Genomic DNA, 12,955 nt, shown 5'->3' on the forward strand with positions numbered 1-12,955 from the left:
GCAGTATTTATAGATATGGCCAATAAAAACATACATATTTGAGAAATACATTTTAGGCCTTCCCCTAAACTACCATTTCACTGAGCGTGAATAAAATTATGTATGGCCTAGATTGTAGCGACTTATTCCCCGACGTTATATACCGAGTTTCATTAAATTCTCTTCAGCCGTTTTCTCGTGATGAGCGTGCGTACGCACATAGATACATACATACATTACATTACATTACATTACATTACATTACATACAGACAGAAATTACGGAAAATTAAAACGTGCATTTCCCCTTGTTACTATGGTCACGACCGGTACGGAAATATATATTTTTTTTAAAATTCTGAGCAATGTACAGACAAAACTCTTATTTTATTTATATTGAGATAAATTAAAATTAGTCAATTTTTTCTCCAAATGGCTCCCAAAATCTCTAGAAATGTCAGTAGTCGTTATCATTGAAATTCTGTCACTGAGTTACTAAGTAAGACCAAATACAGTACTGTATTTGGTGAGACTCAATATCTAGCGACTAGTCTCTGGAATTGACCAAAGAGAATGGAATCGACTAGACTGATGCGAACGAACACGAACAGAGTACGCGAGAACGAGAGATTGACAATCGATATACAGGTTTCAATAAACATCGCACATTCGCGCACATTTCTCGCATTAATAAACGTCGATATTTTATTTGAAAGCAGCCAATGAGCGAAGAACTTCCGGCCACTGGCGTAAAAAACTGAAATGGCGGGATGTGAAAACAAATGTTTGAAGTTCACCAAAAAAAGCTAAAATCGGGAGAAATAATGGAATAATCGGGAGGCGGGAAAAACTCTCGAAAATCGGGAGTCTCCCGCCTAAATCGGGAAAGTTGGCAGGTATGCACATTGAAGGCGACGCAAGGATGGAAAGATGATATTACGAAGAGTTGCGATAACTAATGTGATTATAAAATATATAGTGAATGATTGAAGACAAAACCTTACGTCCCCGATGTTCATGTGCGTCTCAGCGAGCGAGTTCTTGAACTGGTTCTGGTGAGGGGAAGTTCGAGCGACGAGAAGCAATAATAATGTTATTGGCTTTACGCCTCACTAACTACCTTTACGGTTTTCGGAGACGCCGAGATGCCGGAATCTAGTCCCGCAGGTGTTCCTTTACGTGCCAGTACATCTACCGACACGAGGCTGACGTATTTGAGCACCTTCAAATACCACCGGACTGAGCCAGGATCGAACCTGCCAAGTTGGGGTCAGAAGGCCAGCGCCTCAACCGTCTGAGCCACTCGGCCCGGGGGGAGGTAGTAATATGAACTAACATCTTCCGTTTTTCTCTGTCTTGTTAGATCTTGGCAACTTCTTTACGAAGATTTATATGAGTTCGACTAGCATAACGTTCATAGATTTAACATTTTAAATCAAAAAATACCATGCAAAGTTTTAAACGTTGCACTTCATTTTAATTTATAATTAGGTGTGTTTTTAATGTGTATTTTTGTTCATAACGTATCACTTTTCTAAGACCAAACATTTCTGATTTTAGCTGAAGATGGGCACAAAAGGGCCGAAACATGTCATAGAAGTTTAAAATGAACGTTTAACATAATCATTATGAATAAAATAGAATAGAATTGAATTGAATTGGGTTGGTGGAACTATCTCGTTTTCCTACCGCTTTTCCCACATCTGTGGGGTCGCGAGTGCGAACTGTGTCGCACAGGGTGGACTTGACCTTGTTTTACGGCCGGATGCTCTTCCTGACGCCAACCCTATATGGAGGGATGTAATCACTATTGCGTGTTTCTGTGGTGGTTGGTAGTGTAGTGTGCTGTGTGAATATGAAGAGGAGAGTGTTGGAACGGACACAAACACCCAGCCCCCAGCCAGAAGAATTAATCAGAAGGGATTAAAACCCCCGATCCAGCCGGGAATCGAACCCGGGACCCTCTGAATCGAAGGCCAGTACGCTGACCAATCAGCCAACGAGTCGGATAGTTGGCGGAACTATACAATAAATTATTTTAAAAAATTGAGTCTCATCAACAAGTTTTAAAGTCGGGCAATTTTTGTGCTTTCTCCACCCCCTCATAGACGGAACATTTTTATAGCTTGATCGATTTACATTGATTGGGTGAAATACGTTAAGTCATTCAAGAGTCCTAGCTACAAGTTAATATAATTTGAGGATATGTGCTTTTCAATTTCGCACAGAACAAAGCCATCAGCATTTTGCAAGTGGAGTGTCACTTCATTCTTTAACGAGTCACTAAACCCTTCAAAATTCTTACTAACTACTCCACCAGCATGCCCAGAAGCAATTACCTTCATCTTATTCTTTAGTTATGTTTTATATTCTTGAAACCAGAGAAAAGAAATATGTATATTTAAAGGTTGTCCAATACGAGAAGTGTTTTCGATATTTGAGCGCTGCGATCGCTCCTTTCCACGTAATTCAGTCGCTTTTCCGGTTGGAATAGAAGTGTACATCACATTACCTGCGTCCCTTGTTCATTATTATGTGGTACTAATTTTACTGCTATTCCCGTTGATTCGTACGTTATAAGTAGGACCTAAAAGTATCCAAAAAGAAGGACCTGAAATTGGCAAAAAAGACATAAAAATGCAGTCCAAATGTATTCATAATTTTAGTTTTTTTTACATATTTAATGAAGGAATATAATGTTTAAAAATGCAAAATTCTGGTGGTATGCAACATACAGTGCAAAAATATGAGTGAAATCCTTCTTCTTTCAGCCATTATATATTCTTAGATTAACATAATTTGTGAAAGGAATTTCGTGTTTGTTAAAAACGTACTTGCAGAATTTAGAATGAAATATTGTGTTTCGCCTACAATGAATTCAGCGAACCCGTAATGGACATCCTGGAGAAATAAACTAAAATATAGTATAAATGAATCATATTTGGCTTCATCACAACACTAGGGTTACAGAAACTTACCTCAGTTGGCATTGCAGTCATCTCGAGGTTCTTAGCTCTAAAGGATCGTCGGTTTTCAGACAGCACGGTGAGAAACTTCCCTCCACATCAACGAATGTTCAGGGTTTGTAAGGCGTTCGTCTTCAAAAACCCGTCGAAATGTTCTCCTTTCAGTATTTCATTTATCTTTGATACCCCTAGATTTTTCAGCCACTAGTTTCATTGTATTTCCTCTCTTCCCAGGTCTGCTACTGGACGAAGGAGGTTTAAGAGGTGATGGATGAAGAATGGATTGAGAATGGGCAGTAAAAAAGTTTTTTTTCTTTTTGCTATTTGCTTTACGCTGCACCAACACAGATATGTCTTACGGCGACGATGGGACAGGAAAGGCCTAGGAGTGGGAAGGAAGCGGCCGTGGCTTTAATTAAGGTACAGCCCCAGCATTTGCCTGGTGTGAAAATGGGAAACACGGAAAACTATCTTCAGGGCTGCCGACAGTGCGGTTCGAACCCACTATCTCCCGATTACTGGATACTGGCCGCACTTAAGCGACTGCAGCTATCGAGCTCGGTAGAAAAATGTAGTCGAAAGAAGGTTAAGTTGCAAAAAAAAAAGTCGTTAAGACCTAAAATATGGCTAAAAAGGACAGATAAAATCCACCATTTTCTGGCCTGCAATGACACAGGAATGAACATATATTGGGCCTCATCTTCGGACAGTCGGGGGAAAAAGGGGATTTTCCCTCAACTTCCGAGCCATAGTCGTATCTTAGTGTCCTAATCAGTTCAGTTTAATATTTAGGTTTGGCTCAGTGTTAGGTTTAAAAAGTCAAGTTTCGTGTTGTATTACTTCTGTGTGTGTGTCCGGCTCCATGGCTAAATGGTTAGCGTGCTGGCTTTCGGCCACAGGGGTCCCGGGTTCGATTTTCGGCAGAGTCGGGAATTTTAACCATCATTGGTTAATTTCCCTGGGACGGGGGCTGGGTGTATGTGTTGTCTTCATCATCATTTCATCCTCATTACGATTACGACGCGCAGGTCGCCTAGGGGGTCAAATCAAAAGACCTGCACCTGGCGAGCCGAACTTGACCTCGGACACTCCCGGCACTAAAAGCCATACGCCATTTCATTTTTTCTGTGTGTGTTGAGCGCGTGTTTGAAACACACATTCTAGGTCGTCGCACAAACTCCGAAGAACAAAGCCTGTGTGACTAATCAAAGTCAGGGAAGGACCACAGTCGCAAAGATGAGATTTTTCCAGTGTGGATTAACTGACGCTGATGGGGACATTATAATAATTCATCCTGGGAGTTCAAATTCAACCTCCTCACATGAGGACAGTGCAGGGAATGAGCAACGATGCACATGGTGGGATGGAACACGATTTGGAGAGGATCGAACCCATGCCTACTAATAAAAAAAAAGCAGTCCAAGCAGTGAATTGAAGTTTGTTCTACTTGCTGTACTTCCGCGACTGTTATGTACTGTGTTTGTATGTCTCTTAGTATTGTCATTATTTCGATATTTAGCCTATATTTGATAGAAACACTCGGACTTTCACAGTTTGCTTTTAACGCACAAGAACCCAGGACCGGTCTTCGAGACCGCGCGGGTGGCAACAGTGATTTTTCTCTAGTTTATAGCACCTATTTTTTTACAAGTTGCTTTACGTTGCACCGATACAGATGGCGACGAAGGGATAGCAAAGGGCTAGGAGTGGGAAGGAAGCGGCCGTGGCCTAAATTAAGGTACAGCCCTAGCATTTTCCTGGAGTGAAAATTGGAAACCAAGGAAGACCATCCTCAGGGCTACAGACAGTGCGGTTCGAACCCACTATCTCCCAAGCCACGCGACCTTAACCGTACGGCCAACTCACGCTCGGTCTCGTTTATTGTGACCAGAGGAAAGCGTCGTGTTCGTGGCCTGCCAGACCGGACGAGGGCATCAACATTACGTTATACAGCGAACACCGCTCATGAAAATTTCGGAAGTGCAATTAGGGAACGATTCGAGAATGCAGTGATGAGTTATAAGCATTAGTGATTAAGAATGCGAACTCATTTTGTTGAAGGTAACATTCAACCTTCAGTCAGCAGTATAGTCAACAGTGGCATATGGTCAAAAGATTGGAATTTGTTTTACGTCGCTCCGACACAGATGGGTCTTAAGGCGACGATGGGATAGGAAAGGCGTAGGAGTGGGAAGGAAGCGGCCCTGGCCTTAATTACGGTACAGCACCAGCATTTGCCTGGTGTGAAAATGGGAAACCACGGAGAACCATCTTCAGGGCTGCCGACAGTGGGTTCGAAGGTACTATCTCCCGGATGCATGCTCACAGCTGCGCGCCCCAACTGGACGGCCAACTCGCCCGGTGGATTTATTTGTATTTCATGATTTGTTTACTACATATTTCCTGAAATTTTCTTGTTAGTATGTCACGTTGTTTCGTCCTTACCTTGCTAAACCAATCAATAATAATAAATCATCTCAATCTTTGTTCCGAATTTCTTGAATTTACATTGTGAGATTTTCAAAGAAATCGTCTCATCCGGTAACTAAGTATTTAGTATGAAAAGTGTAGCCTATATGATATTTCTTGTGTATGTAATTTCAGTATATAAATGTTCTAGAATGTAGACTTTCATTTTGGGCTCATTCATTGTTTGTGGTATGCTAAGGTACATAGAGGCCTTTCAGACCGGACGTGGGTTACGTATGTTCTTGAAATATGACTTGGGTAACTGAGGGTTAAACCAGACCAGGTTTAGGAGCAATAATCCGTGATTATTTATTGCCGTTCCCTGCATATGCCTACATGTACAGTATTATTGCTCGTGATTGTTGTATGTGTTGCATGCATTGCAGGAATGTTGTGACTTCGTTATAATGACTTTGCTGATTATCTGTTCTCTGTATGTGTTAGGATATCAGACGGAATTGTTCAGCTAACATTACGCGCCCTCCTGTACGATTGTATGGTAATACTATTACAGTACCGTTACTGCACGGTACGAATAGCTACGAATGTACACTTTCGGTTGGTCGAATCTCTGAATTTCGTAGCTTAGGGAATGTAAGAAGCGAAAAACACAAAACACAAAGTTTCATTACGAAAACTGATGAAGAAATACCATTTGGAAATTAAAAAAAATTAAATGGCTATGGCGTTTTAGTGCCGGGAGTGTCCGAGGACATGTTCGGCTCGCCATGTGCAGGTCTTTTTATTTGACTCCCGTAGGCGACCTGCGCGTCATGATGAGGATGAAATGATGATGAAGACGACACATACACCCAGCCCCAGTGCCAGCGAAATTAACCAATGGTGGTTAAAATTCCCGACCCTGCCGGGAATCGAACCCGGGACCCCTGGAACAAAAGGTCAGCACGCTAACCATTTAACCATGGAGCCGGACATTTGGAGATTAAGTGACAAATCAGCTGATGGGAATCTCGTAACGCAGGGTGCCAATCTCGTCACGGCCGCACCTGTCGAAACCCTTCTCTTATCGGACAACTTATGGACCCTTCTAATTCCAAAACAACGTTTTCTGAAGCGAATGATGCTTGGAATGTTACCAGTTGCAAAATTTGGCACCTTCCATTTCTGCCAATCAATTTGATACTGGAGCGGATTTTAGTGACAATTGTTTAAAACATGCATCGTGGATATCAAGGTAGGTAGGTAGGTAGGTAGGTAGGTAGGTAGGTAGGTAGGTAGGTAGGTAGGTAGGTAGGTAGGTAGGTAGGTAGGTAGGTAGGTAGGTAGGTAGGTAGGTAGGTAGGTAGGTAGGTAGGTAGGTAGGTAGGTAGGTAGGTAGGTAGGTAGGTAGGTAGGTAGGTAGGTAGGTAGGTAGGTAGGTAGGTAGGTAGGTAGGTAGGTAGGTAGGTAGGTAGGTAGGTAGGTAGGTAGGTAGGTAGGTAGGTAGGTAGGTAGGTAGGTAGGTAGGTAGGTAGGTAGGTAGGTAGGTAGGTAGGTAGGTAGGTAGGTAGGTAGGTAGGTAGGTAGGTAGGTAGGTAGGTAGGTAGGTAGGTAGGTAGGTAGGTAGGTAGGTAGGTAGGTAGGTAGGTAGGTAGGTAGGTAGGTAGGTAGGTAGGTAGGTAGGTAGGTAGGTAGGTAGGTAGGTAGGTAGGTAGGTAGGTAGGTAGGTAGGTAGGTAGGTAGGTAGGTAGGTAGGTAGGTAGGTAGGTAGGTAGGTAGGTAGGTAGGTAGGTAGGTAGGTAGGTAGGTAGGTAGGTAGGTAGGTAGGTAGGTAGGTAGGTAGGTAGGTAGGTAGGTAGGTAGGTAGGTAGGTAGGTAGGTAGGTAGGTAGGTAGGTAGGTAGGTAGGTAGGTAGGTAGGTAGGTAGGTAGGTAGGTAGGTAGGTAGGTAGGTAGGTAGGTAGGTAGGTAGGTAGGTAGGTAGGTAGGTAGGTAGGTAGGTAGGTAGGTAGGTAGGTAGGTAGGTAGGTAGGTAGGTAGGTAGGTAGGTAGGTAGGTAGGTAGGTAGGTAGGTAGGTAGGTAGGTAGGTAGGTAGGTAGGTAGGTAGGTAGGTAGGTAGGTAGGTAGGTAGGTAGGTAGGTAGGTAGGTAGGTAGGTAGGTAGGTAGGTAGGTAGGTAGGTAGGTAGGTAGGTAGGTAGGTAGGTAGGTAGGTAGGTAGGTAGGTAGGTAGGTAGGTAGGTAGGTAGGTAGGTAGGTAGGTAGGTAGGTAGGTAGGTAGGTAGGTAGGTAGGTATGTAAGTAAGTAAGTAAGTATGTATGTATGTAGCGACTTTAAACCAACTTCCTCATCTACAGAATGGGCCAGAAGGCACGATCGGAAAGTATTTCAAGCAACTTAACATATAGTTTCGCGGTTACATGTATCTCGAAATATGTTCTATGTTGAGAATAATGTTGAACTCTCCCCGTAGCACGTCTGTCTTCTGCTAGAGGTCACTCAAATTACAACAATTCAAGCGATAATTGCTATGCATCACTTCATGAAAATACGGTATGTGATCGTGTTCTCTTTTGCTTGTGGTTCTGCCGACTGCTACCAAGGTGATACTGTTGTAAACATTTGTGTTATAATGGCGGATACAAGAAGATTCACAATTTAAGAACGTCTTCTTCTTAGCATATGGGTGCATGAAAAGGAACGAACGGGTGAGACATGTGATGAAATTAGGGAACATTTTTTTAATCGCTTCGGTACAGAAGCCCCAACGGAGGCTAATCGTCGGAAACTGTAAAGAAATACCTTGGCAACTGGGTCTGTGTCTGATGCACCACGCAGTGAAAGACCCAAGAAATATGACAACGATAATGAAGTCACTGGATGCTTACATTCAACAGTGCTTCGTTTACCAGCAAAATCGACAAGGAAGTAGTCGGCGGGCATGAACATTCCCAGGACCTCTATGCGTCGTTGGATGAAGAATTTCGACCCGGCAGCGTCAATGAGTTAAGTGATCACGATACGAATACGCGACGTGATTCGTGCGAAATTGCTTGCAGCTTTTCCACCATTAGCGACACGCCGTAAGGATATGCTGTTTATCTTAGCTCCCGGTATCGAAATGATTATATCTGGGCAAAAGACAACCCTCATTATTATGATTAAATTAAGCAACATCCTCCTCATATTATGGTATAGTCTGGTGTTACCAGTGACCTTTTCTTCGGGCCACATTTCTTCGATGGGTCTGTGACAGGGTAATCGTACCACCATATGTTATTTCACTGGCTATTACCTGAACTCGACAAAGCTGGCCTGCTGAACGACGTACTTATGCAACAGGATGGTGCCCCTGGACACTATGGACTCCTGTCCGAGACCGGTTGAACAACCAGTTTCCGTTATGGATTGGACGTGAAGGGCCTCTGATATGGCCACCCAGAAGCCCGGACTTAAGAACGTACGATAACTGGCTGTGGTCCTTCTTAAAGGAAAATATTTGCGCAACTCGTATGACTTTCGTTGAAGAGCTGAGAGAAGAGATTACCTGTACCCTGAGAATGATCACCCGAACTGCTGCGCCGGGCAATCAGACGCACATGGCAGTGAATCCAACTCTGCACCGAGAATGATGGTCAGCATACGGAGAGAGCTTCAAATATGTAAGAACGCTCATTTCTGTCATTCCATTCTTGCATTTATTTTTTTCTGTTGAATACAATTGTTTGCCTTTCATGTTGCTTCTTGTTTCAATACAATAACATTAAACATTCCCGATCGTGAACTGTGACCCGCCCTGTAGACAACACAGACTCTGGATGCAATGAAACAGACATGTCTGTGTGGTTCTCGTCTGGACATGAACGAAACGTATGTCTGATTTTCCTTGACATAGTTACTTGCATTTGACATAATATGTGAATAAGTCCATTCGACACTCCATGTACAATCATGCGCCGCCGACGAGTACGTGCTCCTGTTGAACAACTGCAGCCATTTGAACGGGATCGCACTGTGGGCCTGCGGTAAGCTGGGTGGACGTATAGACGGAATGCTGCACGTATTGGGTATAATGTATTGGTAGTGTGTCTATGCTTTCAGCAGTGGCCTGTGGAACATTCCCACACCCATAGACCAAACTCCGGACGACCGTGCAGTACAGCTGTATGTCAAGATTGACGCATTGTGAGAGCAGTGGTGGCCGACCGAACATCATCCAGGAACGAAATCCGGTCACATGTTGCACCTGCTGTGTCACCGAAGACCATTGGGAACGTCTGCTTGCAGCAGGATTATGATCACGTGTGCTTCTGGCCAGGCTACCACCGACACCACGACACCGCCAAGCACGGCTACACTGGTGTCGAGAAAGTGTCGACTAGAGAAGGAAATGGCGATTTGTTGTCTTCAGTAACGGCAGTAGGTTCTTCTGTTGTATGCAAGTGATTGACGTGCACGTGTACAGTGCAGACCTGGCGAGGAGCCTATTCCAGAGTGCATTCGCCCATGACACCCAGGCCCCACCCTAGGTTTCATGGTGTGGGGGGCCATCAGTTACAACTCGCCATCACGGTTGGTGTTTCTGCAGAGCAACGTAACCAGTGCCCGCTACATTGCACAGGTTGTTGTCTCGTGCTACTGGCATTTCTTAGAGAGGAAGGTGATGTGCTTTTTCGGCAGAACAATGCACGTCCACATACAGCTGCTGCAATGCGACGTGCTCTACTTGGTGTATAACAAGTGCCCTGGCTAGCTAGATCACCGGATCTCTCGCCAATTGATCATGTATGGGATATGATGAAGCTGGAACTCACGCGTTCTCCGGAGCCTTCAAGAACAATTGCCGAATTGCATCAAAAGGTGCAAGATGCTTGAGAAAATCTATCGCAGGACGCCATTCGATACCTTTAGGATCGTTTGCATGCGCAAATACACGCTGCATTTCCGCCAGAGGGGAGTACATTGTGTATTGATGCGACAGTTTGGGCATCCTTTACTGTGACGTGTGTGTTTCATTTGGTCTGAATTCGTAATCATATACACTTTCAATGATAAACTACCTGTCACAACGCTTGTGAATAAAATGACCTTGTGCTTGAGGATGTTGCATGTTTTTCCTGCGGTGTATATAGAGATAGAGATAGATAGATAGATAGATAAATAAATCTGTTTATTGGAGTATATGTCTGTAAGATATCATATTATCTGAATTCATCAAGGCTTTAAATGTGCATTTTTTGTTATTGTTTACTTATAACTGCTACTAATGAGGGTATGTCCAATCTGTGTAAAGAGAGTTTGGAAGGTTCTAAACAAAACTCTCGGAACCCTAAACTCTTGCTGCCCTCGATAAGAATATTGAAGAATTGAGTGAATCTGACACAGCCGTTTCGGCGATTTATGAATTAATTTAAGACAATGTAGTATAAATTTAATTTACCTCCAATTGGAGCAGCAAAACAGCTGGCAACACCGACCGCACACGCTGCAGCTAGCATGTCACAGCTCCGCGATTCATTCTCGTAAATTCCCTGGAAAGATGTCACTAGCTTGGACAGCAACGTGGCCACTATACTGGCGATGTGGACAAAGGGGCCCTGTATCAAAGAAACAGTTTTCATTTACCAAAAATGTACATCTCACATGCTATGCACGTTAAGTAAAAACTTACTTCTAATTGGTGCTAGATAAATAATTCCTGCTTCTCGTCCTTACAATATGAAGAGCAATTTCAAATGTAGAGCATGTAGATCAACTAGCACCTTCAACTTAGATCAGCATTCACCTTCACATACTACCAATATGGTGCGCGGCAAAACAAACATGCTTTGAACATCACACTGTATTGAATGTAGCCAGGAACGTAAGAAGGTGGAGCTACAGCCCACATTGCCCTTCTGCAACAACACTTTGGAGATCACTTAGTTTACCGAGGAACGGAAATGCCGTATCCTTCCCACTCCCCGGATCGCATGCCGCATATGCTCTTATGCTGAAGTAATTAGTTTTCAGATGCCTCTTAGGAATGTTCCCGTAGAATAGTAATTTGTTGTGTACTTGCGGCAAACTTTGTTCATGAACACGTTCGACAATCTACACGACCGTTATGAACAATACGTGAGACATGTGGGTGCACATTTTGCCTTACTGACGCAGTTACAAACGTGTTGTCATCGTCACCTTGCATATTATAATGGCGTAACTTGATCTTCAGGGCATATTTTTAATTTCACTACTGTTTATTTTGCCGCATAGAGTACTATACAGTGTTCGAAAAAACAAAAGTCAAGCTATGCGGATTTTACATGTTTACGCGTGAAAACACCTCTCTAACTGTCAATATATCCACCTCTGGCTCTTTTACACTCCTTAATTCGCTTTGGCATGGAATCAAGTAACTTCATGCACTCGTCGTTTGTAATGTACGTCTACAGCTGGGCGACCATGACCCGCTGCTCGTTCTTGTTCAAGGCTCCTTCCTGGCCAATCTCTGCGCCATGGTGTTTCGGATATTCTCAATAGGATTGAGGTTTGGGCTTTGTGCTGGCCAAGGTAGCATCTCGACGTCGTTATCAACAAACCACTACATTATTTGACGGGACTTGTGATAAGGCACATTATTCTGTTAGATCAAGAAGCTTTCTCCCCCACGAGTTCTATGACAAAAGGCAGCATAATATTCTCCGTGGTTTCGCAATATGGAGCGCTATTCCTGGATCCATCAACGAAGTTAACTTCACTAGGTCCTTTGGATGAGTCGCAATCCTATTCCATGACAGACTCACCACTTTGTTGAACTGCTGGTACAAGCCGATAGAAACTTTTCTGTTTCCGCCCGGAGAACACGGATTCTGCGTCAAGGAAAGGTTACAAAACTGTTTTTATCAGTTAAAACCACACGTTTCCAGATTCTTTTAGCCAGCCGGAACGATCTCTGCAACACGCATTTCGTCATTTCTTCGTTAAGCTGTTCGGCAGTTGTTTTCGGAGTACATAGCAGGAATATGGACCTCGAACACGAGTCTTGCAGAAATAGTATACATGCAAACATTCAATGTTATTTTATTTTCAACATACCTGGAGATAACTAGCACTGGCATTTCGATTTTTACGGCTTAACATTATCAGCATACCGTCCTCTCTAGCGAGGATTTTTGCGAGGGTCCACTGCGTGGGGCTTCCACCTCTGTACCGCTTTCATTGATTCGCTTCGCTGTATTTTCTACATAAGTTACACACTTAATGCAGTTCCTCATGATCGGTATCATACGTCGGCTTGGAACATACAAAAAACTTTTCTCTTAATGTCGAAACTCACAGAAGGCCGAACCATTTCGAACGAAAATCATTTAAGAAAAGGCTAGGAAAACAACAGATAGGGAATCTGCCACCTGGGCGACTGCCCTAAATGCAGATTGATTGAATGATTGATTGAAAAAACTCATTAGAAACTGCTGAGCAAACAGTACAAAGGAATCAACACCTTTGAGCTGATGATTGCTGCGCTCGCGGCTCTTCTTCCACCATCGCAATGGAAAGAATCCAGCCGTGAAAGCCTCTCCGCCCTAGCTGCCTTCGTTCGAAGGTTGCAGAAAATCAAAAA

The 12,955-nt window shown here is 43.4% G+C and overlaps 1 protein-coding gene across 2 annotated transcripts in view; it reads right to left on the bottom strand.

Moving 5' to 3' along the window:
- The window catches only part of ClC-a (chloride channel protein 2), a 625,116-nt gene that overhangs the window by 280,600 nt on the left and 331,561 nt on the right, over window positions 1-12,955 (bottom strand). For both annotated transcript variants that reach the window (XM_067141103.2, XM_067141101.2), the window contains exon 5: window positions 10,793-10,949. In XM_067141103.2, coding sequence (XP_066997204.1) covers window positions 10,793-10,949 — 157 coding nt within the window. The remainder of the gene's footprint in view (window positions 1-10,792; window positions 10,950-12,955) is intronic.

The sequence above is a fragment of the Anabrus simplex genome, chromosome 2 (assembly GCF_040414725.1).
Source record: "Anabrus simplex isolate iqAnaSimp1 chromosome 2, ASM4041472v1, whole genome shotgun sequence".
Lineage (NCBI taxonomy): Eukaryota > Metazoa > Arthropoda > Insecta > Orthoptera > Tettigoniidae > Anabrus > Anabrus simplex.